Source organism: Colossoma macropomum, unplaced genomic scaffold (genome assembly GCF_904425465.1).
Source record: "Colossoma macropomum unplaced genomic scaffold, Colossoma_macropomum, whole genome shotgun sequence".
Taxonomy (NCBI): Eukaryota; Metazoa; Chordata; class Actinopteri; order Characiformes; family Serrasalmidae; genus Colossoma; species Colossoma macropomum.
Window position 1 is genome coordinate 14,768,098 of NW_023494798.1, and position 19,117 is coordinate 14,787,214.

Below are 19,117 nucleotides of genomic sequence, written 5' to 3' on the forward strand. Positions count from 1 at the left end.
TTGAACCAGCAATTTTAAATCAAATGCTAAACAGCATGCAACTCTTCAGCTAACTTGGCTAAAGCTAACATTTTTTTTCTGAAACACAAATAGGCTTTACAAAAGTATCTCAAACTCAGAATCTCAAACTTTAGGTTTACACAGGAATAAATAAGAGATCAGGAGAACACAAACCAAGAGATGCCCAGGCAAGGTCAATGGAAGAATGCGTGAAGGAGTCAGGCTTCTCACAGGGTGATAACTGATAGCTGCCTTCATCAATGTGCTAAATCTGTCATGCCAAAGCCAATCTGCCTGTTCACGTTTTCAGAAACTGTGTACTACTAAAAATATGACAATTAGTCTGGAAGACTAGAAAGTTCTGTGTGAGTGTGATTATCATATCTGCAAGATTTTAATTGTGTGGAGTACAGATTTGTTGTAGTTACAAAAAAAACTGTGCTCTCAAAGATGACTCACAAGAAATTACAATAAATCCAGATTTTGCAACACTATTTCTGTGAACATGCAAGCATGGCTCTGCAGTGGGCTGTCTGTATTGCATTAAAGGGGAACTGATTTTTTCAAAGTTTCTGCACTTATAAATGATTAAGATGTAAACAAAGTCATTCAGAGCAGTGTGATGTGAAATGTGGCATTCTAGATAAAACATGCTTGGTAATTGTTCACAGTGATAGGAAACTGGACATCTGAAGCATTTAGTGCCTCTAAAATCTACCTCACAGGAAGCTATTACATGAAATTGTTACAAAATTGTTGCCTGTGGGATCACTGGTTTTATACAGCAAAAAAATAAAACAGCTATATTTATGTTTTAGACATCATGACCCCTGGTGCCTATCACCGCCACTGTAAACAAATCTGAGTAGCTAAATTTCTCTACAGTGCACCATTTCACATCAAACCACTTGGAATGATATTGCTAACATCTGAATGGCTGACTCATGCAGACATTTTGAAAAATGGGTGGAATTCCCCTTAAAAGTGTAAAAATGAATTGTGTGCATTGCTTCCATTAACCTCTGAATCCTGGACTAATAGACAAACTGTGCTGTGTGGTATGGTGATTCTTAAAGTGAGGTAATGTGTTCTCCAAATAAATGTAAACAAAACACCTTCCAATTCCAATTAATGTAAATACACATAAATAACAATTTAAATAAAATGGTGCCATAAAATCATGCCTAAACACACAGAAGTGCTTTAGATTAGGTTGGTGAGAAATTCAATCTCTGGTCCCTCGAAATCTGGTCATCCTTTGGAATGGGATTCCTCCAAAGCCTATTCAAATAGAGATAACACTCATGAAAGAAAGAGGCCAAGGGGAGAACATATACTTGGTCCATACGTCAGAAAATGCTTTGTGTATTTTCATCCTTTGCTTGGTATGAAAGACTAATTATTCATATGTGAGTCAAAAATTACCTGATTACTTCAATCCAAGGGCAGGACTGCAGGCATTTAGCAAGCGCTTTGGCTCCTGTTATGTTGATATTATTGGCTTCCAGACTGCAAACAATAGACATATCATCTGCACACTGCCACAGTTACTGCTGATGCAAAAGGTATACCTTCAGTAAAAGAAGAAGAACACTTACTCAATTTTTTTCAGTTTACTGCACTGTGGCAGAACCTCGGCCAGTTTCTCTGCCACGTCATTTCCACACTTATTCCATGCCAAGCTGTGAAAAAAACATGTACAATTACAAGAAGGAAACAGTGTGAACCATAATGAAAAACAGCATACAATTGTTATTTAAAAAGGAACAGTTATAAAGCTCGCCATAAATACCTGATGGATTCTACAGACGTGCAGTGTTTCAGGCAAGACACAATACAGATCAAGTCTGAGGTTCCAATGGAGGTCAAACTGAAAAAAAAAGCATCTTCAGTAATGGCATAAATGACAGAGCATAATAACAATTACTGTAATTCATGTATTGACTTAATTAATATAACAAATGACTGTTGTATTGGATATGACAAAAGGAGGCTAAAAATCTGTAACCAGTCAATGCCTATTAGCATTCCTTTGTACATTTGATGGAACAGTACATGTACTTTACCGTAGCTTTTTCAGTGTCTTCAAGCTGACCAGACCCTCACTAATACTTAAGGATCCTTTCTGACCAATCTGGTTCTCAGACAGGCTTTTACAAGACAAAAAAAGAGAAATATTGATATTGTTATAAGACCATTCAAGCTGACCATAAGACCATTCAAGTACTTTGGTTTGCAAGCACAAAAAATGTACCATGTGGTCTGTGCTTGACGACAAACAATAAGAAGTTTTTGTTTTCTATAAATATAATGTCATCACTTTTCTGATTCAAATAACAATTTATATGCAAACACAAGAAACCCCTTATTTTTTGGAGGACTTACTCCAGTTCGGAGAGATGGGACAGGGATGGGAGAACCTGACCCAGTCGAGCAGCAAATTCATGACCAAGTTTGTTTCTGAAGAGACTGAAAAAGAGAGAGTAATAAAATTCATTGACAGTATGTGTGTCAGTTTCTCCTAAAAACATTCACATTTTGAATTTTATTGTTCTACCACTGCACTGAAGTACTAATCATAAATTCTGACTTATGAATGTTTGCAAATACCATGCCAAAGACTGTTAAAAGGTCTATGAGAGGATGTGTTAGTTATTACTGTAGTTGCTGCAGTGCTCTGCAGTGGGACAACGCCTTCACCAGCATCTCTCCAGCTTGATCACTCACACAGTTCTCTGACAGACTGCACAACACAGAGAGAGTGCTGATCACTGATAACGCCTTATGAACAAAACATCAAGTCACGACAGTATGCCTCACCTTGGGAAAAGAATGAATGAAGGTATGTACAGTAATTGGATGGAAAAAGTGCTAACTGGTGTTACAGCAAAAGGAACCAGCATATGGCACGTTGTCAAGATACTTAAGAGCTCATGGCAAATTTTTCCATGTCTTGCCGTCTCCACTAGAGGGTGCTATTTTATTATTCATGCTACCAGTTTAAACTATAGACAGTATTAAGATGTAGTCTATTATGAATGCTTGGGAATCCATTCCTAGCACCCACATACTTTATTTTTCTCAGTGTGGTCCATTTAGGGATGTATTTCACAAGCTCCTCAATACCTCGATCACCCATTCTCAACCCCTCCAACCTGGAAACAGAAAGGAAGGCTGACGTTTTAAAATACTTCTAAAAGTGAACTTATCAAAACATTAAATTACGTTACATCAACATCTAACATATTTTTTACAAAGACAAAGAAAAAGAAGTGATTTATAAAGAAAATGAAGGCTACTTACTCTAGCTCCTCCAGCCCACCCAGTGACTGAAGACAAGCCAGCAGACAGAGGACCCCATTGCCCTCCTTTGAGTCCACGACCATCTTATTCAGACTGAGAAATAAATCCATAACAACCAGAAATGAAAGATTCTGAGGAATAATATGTCTGAAAATGTAAAATGCAACAAGTACTTTGCTAATGAACTCATTAGAAGTTTTACAAACACAGTAGTCTATATTACAAACTTCTGAGTGGGTTAGGTTCACCTACCTGATCTTCTTAAGTGAAGTCATGCTCCGAATCCCTTGGGCCAGGCAGACTGCGCTCTTTTCATCCATTACAACAGAGTCCAGCCTTGGCAGAGAGATTATTGTAATTCTTTCTACTCTCTTTACAAATCATACATTTTAACTCCAACTTAATTAGCTGTGATGACCGTTCAGACAGTAGCTGACCATGCACTTTTGGTTTGGTGTTCAGATAGTAACTGAACACAACTGCAGTCTTTCAAGTTTTCTCCACTGTTTTGACTTGACAGAATGAATAGTATACTTTCTCCAACCTATGACCAGCAATGTGGCTTCCTTCACATTTAATGTAGTCATTTCCTTGCATAAGGCTATTTATGCAGTAACATTAAAGAAGACAGTGTAGTATCTGGTTTTATCTCATCTCTGTTCCTGATAAAATCATACTGTGGTTTGTTCTTGTGCAGCTTGCATGAAAAAGGCTGGCGTTGTTCATTTACTGTTTAGAGTAGGCTTAAACGTATACATTTTCCAAATGCAAAGGCTCCATCAGTGTGGCTTTGATATGGTCAAATTGAAACTGTCTTCCTCAATAAGAATCAAAACTCACAGCTAACAGCTCCACTGACTGAATTTTACAGACTAAGCATGCACATAAGATTGCACATAAGAGCGAGGGCTCTTACCGCATTTCTTCCAGAGCGATGCACTGCACCAGCCCACGAACCAACTTATGACCTCCTGTTGCTGTCCAACCAGTGCAGTGTGAGAGACTAGATTGAACAACAAAGAATTAAGTATGTCTCATTAGGGTTTCTGCAGTTTGGAGAACCAAAAAAAGATATTAGTATATTAGTATTATATTAGATAGTATAGAATTTTCAGTATTGCAGTACATACAATGTACTCATACAGAAGCTTTTATTTGATTACTATCATTAATTTATATAATATTTTGTATATATATATATATATATATATATATATATATATATATATATATTTATACAAAATATATAAATTAATGATAGTAATCAAATAAAAGCTTCTGTATGAGTACATTCTATGTACTGCAATACTGGAAATTCCAAAAGTGGTCACTGAAAGTGATAATAAACAGTAGTTTCTAACTGACTCAGTTTCTGTATGTTCACAACAAAAAGCAGTTTTAATGCACAAGTCCTCCTGTTTCAGTTCATAAATGACTTGATAACCAGTTGAAAAAACATACCCACTTTTGGATTACATTTTAGAGAACCCATTAGTGCCAGTTAGAATAGGTTAGATTATATTAGGTAAGCAAAACCACACTGTTAGCAGATACAGAAGACCTTCCTGGGGGGTCACAAAACCACTAGTTTTTGCATAAGCTGGCTAACATGACACAACGCCAGAAAAAAACACCTAACATCTCTGGCATCCCTGAAAAATTGCAGAAGGAGGTTAAAAAGAACTTCTTACTTGAGTGATCTCATATGTGTCCAACCCTGGAGGGCACTGCCCAGTTTTGCAGCTCCACTGTCATTGATTACATGATGGGACAAACTAAACAATTCAAACATATTAGAAAAAGATGACAATTATGGGTACATAGAAAAGAGCATCTTAAAATATCAGAGTAATCAGTAACTCAAAGAGAAATAAGAACTGAGGACTGTGGAGGTGGAATTTATGTTGAGCAAAAAGCTGAGCTCAGATAAACTGTACAAGAGAAGCAAAAGAGTGCTGCTCTGCACACAGATGTCCCTTATGTGAAAGATGAGGCATTTTGTCTATTAGGTTTGTCATAACTTCACTCTTGATTTCATGGACCATTCTACCAAATTAGTTCAAACTGCGGTCCCACAGTAAAAAAATATAAAAAAAACAATTATGTTTACGCAAGGATTACGTTATGATCTTTTCTAACCCAAGGCATTAATTAAGATAGTAACAACCTAAAAAAATACAAAATCCTAACATTAAGGGTACTTTCTATTGGAAGGTGGCTGTCCCAAACCCTAAACCCTAAATTTCAAATAAATTTCAAATAATGCTTAGAATTTTGTTTAAAAGTTGTTTTTTAAAAGATCTTTTTGATTACCTTTAAAAGCCACACCCCTGCATTTTCGAGCAGAAAGTGACACTGCATTTTTGCCCTATGGTGAGGCGTTAAAGTAAATGTTTTAAAGTAAATGTGTCCCAGAGTCTGAAAATCAGTGTGTAACATTAAGAATTGTCTCCAACACATATTTTCTGCAGTTAAGTAAACGTTATAAAAGTTTTTTATGTTTTAATGAAAAATATTATGACTTTATATATGTACATCTGTTCAAAGCTGTGTTTGCTAGTTCTGTAATGGCTAGCATTTTTGAGTTACGCTCAAAATTAACTAAAATCGTTACTACCGAAACAGTCACTACTGAAACATCTGGTAAAGTTTCAGAAATTATATGATTGTTTTGGTAGTGACAAGATGTAATGTTCAATTATTTGTTTTAATAAAATAAACATAATTAAAGTTTAGAGTAATTTAAAACAAAAGTCTAAAGTCCAAGCCTATTAAAAGTCCTAAGTGAGTTTTTAACTCTGACTTTGAACCAGTGTGGTTGAATGATCTTTATACAGCTTGTTCTGTCATTTTAGAATCATCTACAGCACTGCCTTGAAAGGTGTGAAGTTGCAGAGAACTAGCATATTAGAAACACTGTATTTATTCTGAACAGTGGGTCCAAACTTTTGAACAGAAGTGTATGTGAGAGCTATACCTCAGGTTTTCCAGATGCTTTTGTGAACGCTGTAATGCAAATATTACTGCTTCATTTAGACTTTCTCCTTTGGATTGAAGACTATGCAAACACAAAAGTCACAAATTTTGTGTCAAATAACACTGAAACACAAGGTTCAAATACATCATATGTCTATGAATGTAGCGGTACTGTCTGTATAAGCACTGAGTAAGCTGTATAAGACTGAATAAGCATTTATTTGCACTGAATGATATGATCACTGATTTAGTTTAACTCGAGCAGAAGCAAAATCCTTCATCAGTTACTGATTATTTATAACAGTTTACAGTGACTGTTTACATCCACATGATGTCTCACCTGAGGCTCTTGAGTTTCTTCAGGCAGGGCAGAACTGAAGAAAAAAACTCTGCCCCGTTTGTGCCCAGTGTTGTTTGAGAAAAACTTGACGTGATAAAGAGAGGTATTTATTACACATATATAGTGCATTAGAACTTAGTGTGAAAATGAGAAAGCGCTTGCTAATGAACATACTGTAATTTCAGCAAGGAGGAACACTTCTGGAGTGTTGACTGCAGGAAGGACAAGTGCTGCCCCTCCACTTCACAGTCATCAAAACTGAAGAAAGAAAAATCACAGTATGATTAAAGTGCAGACAATATTTCAATATAACCATTAACAAAATAAAGTATTCAGGAACCAAGATCTCATGAAGAAACAAACAGCTCCATAAAAAATAAAACTTACCTTATAAAGCGAACAGCAGACAGAGAGAAATCCCCGTTTTCAGAAGGAGCTCTGGGGGAAAAATATGTGTTTCCTCAGTTGAGCTGTTTTGTTCATTTTCAGATGTCTACTAAATTATGACACTGTGAAATGTTTATGTGGTAAAATTTGAGACTGTTACAAACATGAATTTGATATGTCTAGATTTATAAGATTTATGACTTGCCTGGAGGGGAGGCCTTCAACAGAAATCTCAAAACATGTTTTTTCAACTCTGCAAAAAGACATGTTCATTTCACTAGATGGCAAACAACTGCAGTGCAACTGAAACTTAAAGGCAATGCAACTGCAACCTAAAAGCAGTGTATAGGTTAGCTAAGAAGCACAGCTGAATAGAATCATTTTTTGTGTCTTGTATACAAGTGCACAGTATGCATGAAAAAGCAGCAGAGCAGCAGGACTTGACAGAGAGCAGCACATTTAAAAACACAAATAGGTTTAACCACTGCATCATTTCTGATGTGGCACTTAGTAAGCTGTGGTGTTGTGTGCTATATCACATAACCTGGATGCAACCTCTCTGAAAGCTACTGCCATATCTAAAAACTGAGATGTCTGTATAGGCAGAATTTCATGACAGTTAAGTACTTTGTTCTGACAGTTAACTAAGTTTGATGGTACACAAATAATGTATATATATATGAAAAATGGTACAGTTATAAGGTTTTGTTCCGACAGCAACAATATAGTATTAACTCTAGATAATTCCAGCTGAGAAAATTACTTATAAGTAAATATGTCTACAAATGGGATAAACAATTAAAATATTTGATATATTGCTTGCATGTAAGATGCTTTCACTTTTCAAGATTTAATTATTTCACAGTGTGTCCAGTCTATGTACAAAATGCTTAGACGTACCTGATCTCCCTTATGCGTGAGTTGAGGTCCAGACAGCTGGACACAAGGCAAACAGCAGCTTCTGCTTTTATCCACGGCTCCTCAATTCTGACAGAAAAACAAAAGGACCAACCATTATTCACATGGAATATTATAATCAGAGAAGACATGATGTCTTTTTTTATCTTCTTTTAATGCTTACTGGATGGTTCTGTAGTCACAATCACTTCTCAGCTGCGTAACCAAATGCTTAATCACCTCGGCATTCAAACCATTGTTTCTTAGCCTAAAAGGACAAAGACAACGCACACGTCTCAATATTAATCCACAATTAAATGTCTTAATTGGAAACAGTCAGCAATGTCGTAGACTCATTTACATTAGAAAAAAAGTGGAGGAGTACGACTGTGTTGGCACAGCTGTGTGTGTGAATAGTCTTACTCTAGAGTTCGCACAGAGGACAGCTTGGCCAGGTTATTCAATAGAAAATGCAGGCTTTGACTGTTCAGAACATTTGATGACAACCTAGAGACAAGAAGTGCAAAAAGGTACCACTGATCACAAAAGAAATGTCTCTATTTTAATTGGCTATTACTTCCTGTGGCTCTAAATTTTTATTGTATGTAGTAAATCTTTGTTGATTTCACACTCACTCTAGTTTAAGTTCAATAGGGCTTCTGTTCAGTATCTCCAAAAGCTTTTGCCAGTGGCCCATCTCAAAACCACATTCCCTTAGACTGCAGTGTAAGAAGCAAGAGCGAAAGAGTGAGGCAGGGTGGGGTGGTGGACAATAAGGAGAGAAAAGAGAACAGATTGTGAGAAAATGTCTGCTGTCTGCCACCAAGGCCAGAGACATATTTTACATTAAAAGAAGGATTTTAACGAATAATTGTAATCCGGCATTGCATAACAGTATCGAAGCGAAAAATATTTATTAAAAAAATTTCACTTTCGCTTTGACTCATGTGGTGGAGTATGGTGGAAGGCAGATGGCACATCCACGTGAGCAAAGCTCCACTGTGAAACTTGACAAAAGACTGTGTAGAGCAGACATGTTGAGAGAGTGCCTAACCTGAGCGTTTTGCCTGTGACGTTCTCCTTCTCAAAGTGAATCAGAACCCGCTCCTCTGCTCCAAGACTAAGATGAGATACAATATATGCAATAAAAAACACACAAAATAATAAACCTTGAATGTGACTTTAGAATAAACTTCTTAAAAGCTCCTCTGCTGCTTCACAGCACTAAAGTCAGATTACACACAACAGATAAAAATGAACCTGTTCAATAAGTTTTACCTGACTTCCACAGCAACCACCTTCTCACAAGAGTTCAGTGAATTCACGAGGTAGAGTGCTCCAAGTTGGGTGAGTTTGTTGTTGCTGAGACTGTAGAGGAGATAAACAGGATAAATAAATCACAAGCTATCAGAGTGCTAAAAAAACTGCAAGAGGTGTTGGTATGCAGCACTGACAGTTTCTGACACAGTTAATAAGGCCTTTATGTCTTAATACTGAGATACCAAGAAAGGTCACTATTTTAAAAGCCAGACCATTTTGTCTCCGACAACAGCAACTAAGCTAGCTAACCCAAAAAATCTAATATTAATGAATATGCAACAACAAATTTGCAAAACCAAAACATGAGATTTTCATTCTGTAGCCCTGATGACTGCTGCATGTCCCTACTGTGTTGCTCATGGTCAGGGTTCATGCACTGTGGCTGTGGGTATAGCATTCATCATTTCCAATCACATTTCATGAATTTTTTAGTTTATACTATGGATGCACTAATATAGAAATCATGTGCCAATGCCAAAATCTGATATGTTGCATGTACATATCTGCTGATGCCAATACAATACAAACGCCAACACATTTATATACAATTCCAATTCCAAAAAAGTTGGGATGCTGTGTAAAATGTAAATAAATGTAAATAAAAATAGAATGCAATGATTTATAAATCTCATAGACCCATATTTTATTCACAATAGAACACAGAACACATATCAGATGTTGAAAGGATATCCCACCATCTACAGTACATAATATCATCAAAACATTCAGAGAATCTGGAGAAATCCCTGTACGCAAGGGACAGGTCAACGGTCAATATTGGATGCTTCGGGCCCTCAGGCGGCATTGCACTGAAAACAGGCTTGATTCAATACTGGAAATCATTGCATGGGCTCAGGAACACTTCCAGAAATCATTGTCTGTGAACACAGTTCGCTGTGCAATCTACAAACGCAAGTTAACCTGGATCATGCAAAGAAAAAGCCATATGTCAACGCAATCCAGAAACACCACCGTCTTCTCTGGGCCAAAGCTCATTTAAAATGGACTGAGGCAAAATGGAAAACTGTTCTGTGGTCAGATGAATCAAACTTTGAAATTCTTTTTGGAAACCACGAATGCCGTGTCCTGCAGACTCAAGAGGATAGGGATCATCCAGCTTGTTATGAGCGCACAGTTCAAAAGCCTGTTGGTATGGGGTTGCATTATGGCATGGGCAGCTTACACATCTGGAAAGGCACTATCAATGTTGAACAGTATATAGAGGTTTTAGAACAACATATGCTCCCATCCAGACAGCGTCTCTTTCAGAGAAGGCCTTGCATATTTCAGCAAGACAATGCTAAACCACATACTGCATCTATCACAACAGCATGGCTTCATAGAAAAAGAGTCTGGGGGCTGAACTGGCCTGTCTGCAGTTCAGACCTTTCACCAAGAGAAAACATTTGGTACATCATGAAACAAAAATCTGGCAAAGAAGACCCAGGACTGTTGAGCAGCTAGAATCCTACATCAGACAAGGATGGGCACAATATTCCTCTCCCAAAACTCCAGCAATTGGTCTCCTCACTTCCCAGACATTTACATACTGTTGTTAAAAGATAGGGGATACTACACAATGGTAGACATGGCCCTGTCCCAACTTTTTTGAGATGCGTTGCTGCCATCAAGTTCTAAATGAGTTAATGTTTTTCATGAAATGGTAAAATGTCTCACATTCAACATCTGATATGTGTTCTGTGTTCAATTGTGTGTGGGTCTGTGACATTTGCAAATTATTGCATTCTGTTTTTATTTACATTTATTTACATTACAGCGTCCCTTTTTTGGAATTGGGGTTGTAATTTACAAACAGGGTCTAAATTCACCTGGATTAGCATTACAGAGAAACGTAACATATTTGGAGAGGGTTGCAGAAAAATAAATAAAATCACACATTTTAGCACAGCAGTGGTACCTAAACACTCTGCTCTACCAGAGCACAATAAATATACACTATATGGCCAAAAGTATGTGGAATACCCTCCTAATCAATGAGTTCTGGTGATTCAATCACACACATTGCTAATAGTATATAAAATCAAGCACGAAGCCATGCACTCTCCACAGGCAAACACTGGCAGTAGAATGGATTGTTCTGAAGGACTCAGTGACTTTAAATGTGGCACTATCATAGGATGCCATCTTTGTCACAAGTCAGTTTGTGAAATTTCTGCCCAACCACATCTGCTACAGTCAACTGTAAGGAAATACTGGTGGGAATATTTGGGTTTGGCTGCTAGGAGAATGCTACCAAACTGGAATGCAGACTGCCAGCAGTAAAGTTTGGTTGAGGAAGAATAATGGTCTGGGGCACCAGTTACAGGTAATGTTAATGCTACAGCATACAAAGACACTTTAGGCCAGGCGTGTCCAAACTCATCCGCAAAGGGCCAGTGTGGTTGCATTTTTTCAATGTAGGAGCACACGTGATAAATTGCTGAAGACGGAGACCAACTGATTAAACAGTTGGAATCAAATGAGCACAAGTGCATTTGGCATGGAAACCTGCAGCCACCACTCTTTGTGGATAAGATTGGACACCCCTGCTTTAGACTAAATTCCTCTCAAAATTACTGGAATAGCAAGGCCAGTTCTTTTGTTTTTGCTGTACACTGAAGACATTTGGGTTTGAGATCAAAAGATGAATATATGATGATAGATCAGAATTTTATTGTGTGATATTTACATCTATATGTGTTAGTTAATTTAGAACATGGCACCATTTGTTTGAACCCACCCATTTTTCAAGTGAGCAAAAATATTGGAACACACGGCTCATAGGTGTTTTTTTTGTTGCTCAACTGTGCCTGTTACATTGATTGTTTAAACAATTAATAGCTCTGAATGTCTACTCTTAATTTGAGCCCAGATGAAAACTGATCAGAGTCACTGAATAAGCATTAGGCATAGCAAGTACAACAATTTGGAAAGTCTTGACAAAGAAGGGAATCACTTGTGTACAAAGAACCAGATATCAAACAGGTTAGCCATGGAAAATAATATGAGTTGATGACAGAAACACTATGAGAGATGTAAAGACAAACCTAAAAACAACAGTCAGTGAAATTGCCAACAACCTCCAAAAGGCAGGGGTGAAGGAAGCAGAAATATAGAGGCCATATCACAACATGCAAACCACTCATTAGCAGTAAGAATGGAGAGGCCAGATTAGAATTTTAAAAGATATACAGAGATGAGTCATAAAAAGTTCTGGAACAGAACTACCAAAGTGATGGAAACACCAAAGTGTGTAGAAAGAAAGTATACAAAACATATGAGCTCATCAGTCAAGCATGGTGGCGATGGGCTTGCATGGCTGCTTCTGGAACAGGTTTACTTATCTTTACTGAAGAAGTACCTCGTGATTGTAGCAGCAGAATTCCACAGAGGCATTCTGTCTGCCAATTTACAGAGACATCCAATTTAATTGGGAGGAAACTCAAGGTGTAGCAAGACAAAGACCCAAAACACACTGCCAACATAACAATGAATTTCATCATGGGAAAAAGTGGAAGGTTTTGACTGATTAAGTCAATCACCAGACCTTAACTGGGCATGCACTTCACCTCCTCAAGAGGAGACAGAAGGTAGAAAGCCCCAAAAACAAACAACCGAACTAGCCTGGAAAAGCATTACAAAAGAAAAATGCAACAGTTTGGTGATGTCAACGTATTGCCGACTTGATGCAGTTATTGCAAACAAGTGATATGCAACCAAATATTATGTGTAATTTACTTTTATTTACATTACAACTATCTGTTCCTTTACTTTTGCTCTGCCAGCAAAGGTGCCATGTTCTAAGTTGTTTACCACATCTAGATGTAAGTACCTGGAAATAGCAGCTGGAATTCTGATCTATCATCTTGTATTCATTTTTTGACCTCAAACCTAAATGTCTTCAGGGTAAAGCAAAAATAAAAGAATCTGCCTTGCCGTTTCAATACTTTGGAAGGGACTGTATATGCTTTAAACTTACATAAAGCGACGTCCATAAAGACATGAGTTTAGTGTTTAGAGTCCTGACCACAACCCCAATAAACACCTTTTGGATGAACTGGAATGTCAGGCCTTCTCATGCAGCATCATGTCTAACCTCACAAACACTTTTTTGACTGAATGGGCACAAATTCCTCACAGACACATACACACCTAAATCTTGTGGAAAACCTTCCCAGAGAAATTAAGGCTGTTATAGCCACAAAGTAAATTTCCCCGTTGTTGGACTGAAAAAGGATTGTCTTATCCTATTTTATCTTACAGAGGGGCAACTCCATATTAATGTTTATGGACAGGTATCCACACACTTTTAGCCATGTAGTGTATGTCATCAAATATCAGTTTAAAATATATTTGTGAAATCTAAACATCTGCTCTGTACAAATATACAAATGCCAATCTAATTCCATTATCATCATCCCCCACGGTTCAGAATGATAATGTATCCATTTAGGGAGAGTGCACTGACAGAGCTAACAACAGCAGCAGTTCAGCTCAGTATCAAACAGCCTGCAGGAAAGTCACTGCCTTTACCTCAGTGAGTTGGAAATCTGAAGTCTGGGCAGTAAACTGACAAAGCTCTTCACACCCTCATCTCTAAGGAAGTTACTAGACAAACTACAAGAATGTAAAGATTGGGTTAGAAATATCAACCATCATTCATAACAAATACAGATAAACAGATATCACACACAGATATGTAGACCAGCTAACAAAGGGAATGAAGGGCTGAGAGCTAATTATGAACTGAAAAATACTTACTCCAGATCGGCAAGGTGAGGACAGTGCTCCAGAATCCCTGACAGGTCCTTTATATTGTCGCCATTCAGCTTATACTGAATAAGCCTGTTGAACAAGATTGAAAGATTGGATTAAAAAAAGGGAAACCAAAGCAAGCCTACACAGAGCCATTTAGCTATTACAACAACATTTCTGACTAAAGTTTAAGATTTTTTTTCTTTTTTCCAAATAACTCACTTGCAAGTTGCTGCACCTGATGTGACTTGGAGAAATCTAATGAATGCTTCTCCTTGTTGTCTGTGAACCAGAAGATCTTAAGTTACACACAACAGCAGTGGCATACTGGTATTTAGACACTTTGAGTATTGGCAAACTTTAACAAAGTTAAACATGCCAGCTGCCTTTAGAAAGGTCTTTTTTTAACCTAATACATTTTTAAGTATGGCACAAAATACCCAAATACTTTCTGGGGCCACTGTACATACAGACACAGTTTGCTATAATGTAAGCTACCTGAGCTCCATGGATGTGATGCGTGGGCAATCAGCAAGTGATCTGATCAATGACAGAGCACCGTCTGTTGACATCTGGACGTAACTTATACTGGAACAGATAACAGGACAATTATGAACTAGCACTACATCAGTTGAAAAGTTTTTTGTCGAAGCAAATTGGACATGAGCTCTTACTTTAGCAGCTGGAGAGATGTCATTCCTGGAAGGAGCTTCTGGAGCTTCTCAACCGACTCATCCTTAAAGGTTCCATGGGAGAAACTACAGCGCAAAGCAGGAATAGGGTTTATAAGGAACTGCTGAAAAAGTGCAAACTAGCAGTATGACACAGACCAATTCTGAAGACTAGGAGAAATGACAGTTTACTCACTCCAGTTCCAGCAAATGTTTGCACTTGGCCAGATTCTTACACAGCCTGTTCATGTCAGTAGGATGGATATCACTGTGAGTTAAGCTAAAACAACACAAAAAAAAACAAAAATAATTTTAAAAAATAGTACTACTTGTACTACTTTTACTACTAGTACTCCAACGACTACTACTACTACTACTAATAATAATAATGCATTAAATAACATATGTAGCTAATACACTATAAAATCTATTACTATTTTACCTGAATTTCTTGTGGAGGTATAAATCAGACCCATCAGTGCTTAACGGTTTTAATGCGTATCTGCAGACAAAATATATTTCTATAAATCACATGCCTCACTGCAACACCATAACGCCTGCAAGCCAAAATGTTTTCAAAATACCTTGTGCTACGATTAAACTTCAAGATCAGCTTCTGCTTTCCATTGTGACTAGTGAAAAAGAGAATATTGTTACTTTTAATACTGCTTATGAAAAACTGAGTACGAAACTGTAAAAACAACAACAATTCTCAATAAACAATCAGTTACATTATAATTACCTAGCATCGATTTCTCTCAAGGTTTTCTCAGTATTGAGAGAAGCTGAGAGAGAAACTAGTCCACCCATATCCACTCCATTGTCACTGACACTGCATGGCAGGACAACAATTCATTGTCACACACACATAAACAAAAGAGTAGTGCCATACAAGACTCAGTACAAAATGAACTTCCTATGAAGTGAAAGAGAAAGTACAAAAATTATCAGTGTACGGTATAACACACTTGATTTCCTGAATGGTCCCAAGCCTAGACAGCTCAAGAAGCTTCTTCAAACTTTTGTTACCAAGGGAGTTGTTGGACAAACTGAAAAGAAAAAAAGAGGCACTTTTTGTGTATATGAGGAAGTCCAAAGGCTAAAATAGATCTAAGACCAACCATTGCATGTTTTAAAAAGGATAAGCCTCAACTTCAATTAATTTTCTATTAAGCTTATCATGTAAAACTTTCAAAATTAGCTAATAAGGACAGTCACTTCTTGCTCAAAAATTTATGAATTTAACAGCTGTAACATTCCTGCCCAGCTTTGTCTCTGTCTGTTTCCTCTGTGTACACATTTTCCCTTTTGTCTCAACCATGTTCCCTTGTTTTTGTTTTAGTTCCCTGCCCTGCCACTGCTCCACCTTGTCTCATGTCTTGTCCTGGTACCATGCCCTCTTAGTGTTCCTTGTCTGTGTTCTCCTGTATACACCATGTCTCTGTTTTGTGGTTTCTTTCAGTTTAGTTTCTAGTTTATCATGTTTTCCTATATAATTTTTTGTTTTCTCTCATGCATTCCTCTGTTGTCATTACAGACTATAATAAAACTATGGACTTGCACTTGCATCCTACTTCCTTGACTCCTCTTTATTATAACACTCAACTAAAAGTCATGAAAAGACTGCACGTAGCAAAATGCTTACTTTAGGATGATCAAAGAGGAGCAGCCTCTGAGTTTGCTGCACAGTCTGGTCAAATGAGTCAGTTTAAGATCATAGTTGTTCAAGCTAAACACAAATAACAGAAACAAAAGTTAGACGTGCCATAATTGCAAAGGATAAACCCTTCACTAAACAGTCATGCATTAATGATAAATGTATCACTGAACAACAGTACATTTTAAATAAATGTATAAATTAGTGCAAGCAAGAGCAAAATGTGAGCATCTTTTTATTGCAAGTTTTCTTTACACTCAGAAACAGTGCTAACATCTGTATTCTCATAATCTAGCATTCCAAACAGAATTGAGTTTTTTGGCTACGTTCACATTACCAAGCTGAAGTGCCACTCAATTTTTTGACTTAATGTGACAAAGATCTGATTTTTTCAGAGCTGTGTGGACACAAATTTGAGTCACTGACACATTAACATGAACCATCAAGTTAAAATGATCGGATATGAGCCAAATGAGCAGAATTGAGCAGTGAACCTTGTAACGTGAACGTCGCCTTTGGTGCTTCTTCTGTCAGAAGTGTATACAGAAAGAAGAATGACATTCAATAATAGTAGAGTACTGGAAAGTACAGCACATACATTAGTTCCTTTGGGGCTTCAGTGTCCTTAGGGTCATCTGTGCTCACACTATCAAAGAACAGAAGGAAAGGGTCAACATTTTTGAGGCCAATTAGCTGACTAATGGAAAGAGACGTCCATACATAAAACTGAAATCAATCAGGTAACCAAGCATCATATTTTACAGTAAAGTGCAAACGTCAAAATGCCAAATGTCAGGACCAAACCTAATCTCGAAAGAATTACTACACAGCTATGAAATTCTTAAGTTGTTATTGGAAAACAGCAATCTAGAAAAGTATCTGATCATAGAGTGAGAGCAGTGCATTTGGCTTTGAGAGGAAAAAAGATTTTTTGTAATTTGAAGTAAAAATATAGTTGAAGTATATAATGTTAGTCCCCCCTATCTTAGAATACCGCCTCAAAAATATTATTACCTTAGATTTTCATCAAAAAAATCCAGTTGTTCACTGGAATTCCACTGTCTAGCATTAAAACTATTAGCTGTATTGATGCAGCATTTTGTTTGTATGTGAGTTTTGCAGCTCAGTAGAGAGTTGAATCATTAAGACACAAAGCTATGGAGGCCTCAATTTAAAATATAACATTTTTAGTGCTGTACTTTGATTAATCACACAATATTTGAAAAATCCAAACTGTTATGTTAAAATAACAGAGTGTACAAAGGTCTATAGAGCTTGTTGTTCTTTTTGGCTAGGAATAATCACCTTATGATTACAGCTGGAGATCAGCAGATTCATTTTTATTTTCTAGTGCTATATGAATCACATGTATTTATTTTATCTGGATATAACACAATCTGGGCATTTTCAGTGGCAGATATCCCTTAAACTGGTAAATAGAATCAACCAAAAGTAGAATTTTAGTAAGCTAAATGTTAAAGTATCCAAAAATTACTCCAAAAATTCAGAAGCATCTAAAATCACTTTAGGGAAAATGAGTGAATGTAATCATAAAAAACCCTCAAAATACATCCATAAAGTCACTTTCACAACTCAGCACTGCCAATTACAGAAAATATAAAGTGGGACAGATTTTGAATCTTTGAATGATTATCGTTATCAACACACAACAATATATTAAATAAACAATTTATTAAATTAGACCTTAATGTAACGGCAGTCAGTGCTTACCTTGGTGTATGTGAGTTTGGAGTGAAAAAAACAGAGATTTCCTTCCTTCCCCTGTAAATAGAAAAACAACCTTCTGTAAGGATCACTGTACCGTGTTGTACACAATCATTAATTTACATTAAAAAACTTAAAAGAATCATGCCATGTATTCCAACGTATGCAGTCCTACCTGACATAGACTTTCTGAAGGCTAGAAATGGAGGCCATTTTTTCGACGAGCATAAAAATTCCATCTCTGGAAATGTTGTTCTTTCCCAACCTGAGAACAACATTTAAGCAATGCAAACAATAATATTATGTCACTCCTGAGTTATTATGTAACTGTGAATTAAGCCCTATTTGAGTTGGGTTTGTTTAACCAGAGAAGGTCCAGTAATGTAATCTGTAAAGGATTCAAATGGCCAGTTCATACAGGATAATGTTTCTGTGCGATGTCCCCAGATTACCTCAGATAGCCTAGATTGAAAAGTCATAGCCTGGACGTTCACTTCCACATTAAAATTAGAATTTAATAGATCCAAAAAAACAAACTTATAAACAAAATCTGACTGATTTTTTTTTTTCAAAAAATTTGTTTGGCTTTTTAACCTGTGTCGTGGCATGCCTCAGCTATTTTGGTTTTAATTTAATTTCAGCTGACTTGTAGACGTGTTGTAGAGTAATTAGCTTATAATAATGATGTTGATTTGAACAGGACTACTATTACTGTAGGAGGTCAGAGTTTGATGAATTATAGAAGGCAATTTGCTAAGGAATTATTACTTGAACACTGGACATTTATACTTGAGCTTGTCAGTAATCACCCAAATTACAGTGCATTTCCAGACAAAACTAATCCAGCTCAAACAGGGCTTTAGTCTGATTTAAAACAAAACAAACGAGAGGAAAAATACATCACTTACATGACAGATGTGATGTTAGCCAGTTTAGGGAACAAATCTGCAATCATTTTTACACCTTCATCTGATAGAGAGTTATCATTGACACTGTCAAAAAAAAAGAACATTAATTTAAATTTTATCTCAGTTCTCTTACTGTTTTCACTTATGTGTCTGTATTACCTTTTATAATCATTTTACT

General features: G+C 36.8%; 1 protein-coding gene across 1 annotated transcript in view; it reads right to left on the reverse strand.

The window, feature by feature from the left end:
- The window catches only part of nlrc5 (NLR family, CARD domain containing 5), a 31,331-nt gene continuing 12,214 nt past the window's right edge, over positions 1 to 19,117 (reverse strand). The window contains exons 7-44 of the mRNA XM_036585354.1: positions 18,940 to 19,023; positions 18,207 to 18,296; positions 18,038 to 18,088; positions 16,905 to 16,952; positions 16,295 to 16,378; positions 15,618 to 15,698; positions 15,392 to 15,481; positions 15,234 to 15,281; positions 15,092 to 15,151; positions 14,846 to 14,929; positions 14,653 to 14,736; positions 14,477 to 14,566; positions 14,201 to 14,260; positions 13,985 to 14,068; positions 13,757 to 13,840; positions 9,182 to 9,271; positions 8,958 to 9,023; positions 8,539 to 8,622; positions 8,327 to 8,410; positions 8,088 to 8,171; positions 7,907 to 7,993; positions 7,212 to 7,259; positions 7,007 to 7,057; positions 6,794 to 6,877; positions 6,620 to 6,703; positions 6,281 to 6,361; positions 4,995 to 5,078; positions 4,220 to 4,306; positions 3,556 to 3,639; positions 3,304 to 3,396; positions 3,072 to 3,155; positions 2,660 to 2,743; positions 2,386 to 2,469; positions 2,067 to 2,150; positions 1,793 to 1,870; positions 1,599 to 1,682; positions 1,426 to 1,509; positions 1 to 1,281 (exon numbers count right to left, since the gene is read on the reverse strand). Of these exons, the coding sequence (XP_036441247.1) occupies positions 1,209 to 1,281; positions 1,426 to 1,509; positions 1,599 to 1,682; positions 1,793 to 1,870; positions 2,067 to 2,150; positions 2,386 to 2,469; positions 2,660 to 2,743; positions 3,072 to 3,155; positions 3,304 to 3,396; positions 3,556 to 3,639; positions 4,220 to 4,306; positions 4,995 to 5,078; positions 6,281 to 6,361; positions 6,620 to 6,703; positions 6,794 to 6,877; positions 7,007 to 7,057; positions 7,212 to 7,259; positions 7,907 to 7,993; positions 8,088 to 8,171; positions 8,327 to 8,410; positions 8,539 to 8,622; positions 8,958 to 9,023; positions 9,182 to 9,271; positions 13,757 to 13,840; positions 13,985 to 14,068; positions 14,201 to 14,260; positions 14,477 to 14,566; positions 14,653 to 14,736; positions 14,846 to 14,929; positions 15,092 to 15,151; positions 15,234 to 15,281; positions 15,392 to 15,481; positions 15,618 to 15,698; positions 16,295 to 16,378; positions 16,905 to 16,952; positions 18,038 to 18,088; positions 18,207 to 18,296; positions 18,940 to 19,023 (2,968 nt within the window). The 3' untranslated portion in view covers positions 1 to 1,208. The remainder of the gene's footprint in view (positions 1,282 to 1,425; positions 1,510 to 1,598; positions 1,683 to 1,792; positions 1,871 to 2,066; positions 2,151 to 2,385; positions 2,470 to 2,659; positions 2,744 to 3,071; positions 3,156 to 3,303; positions 3,397 to 3,555; positions 3,640 to 4,219; positions 4,307 to 4,994; positions 5,079 to 6,280; positions 6,362 to 6,619; positions 6,704 to 6,793; positions 6,878 to 7,006; positions 7,058 to 7,211; positions 7,260 to 7,906; positions 7,994 to 8,087; positions 8,172 to 8,326; positions 8,411 to 8,538; positions 8,623 to 8,957; positions 9,024 to 9,181; positions 9,272 to 13,756; positions 13,841 to 13,984; positions 14,069 to 14,200; positions 14,261 to 14,476; positions 14,567 to 14,652; positions 14,737 to 14,845; positions 14,930 to 15,091; positions 15,152 to 15,233; positions 15,282 to 15,391; positions 15,482 to 15,617; positions 15,699 to 16,294; positions 16,379 to 16,904; positions 16,953 to 18,037; positions 18,089 to 18,206; positions 18,297 to 18,939; positions 19,024 to 19,117) is intronic.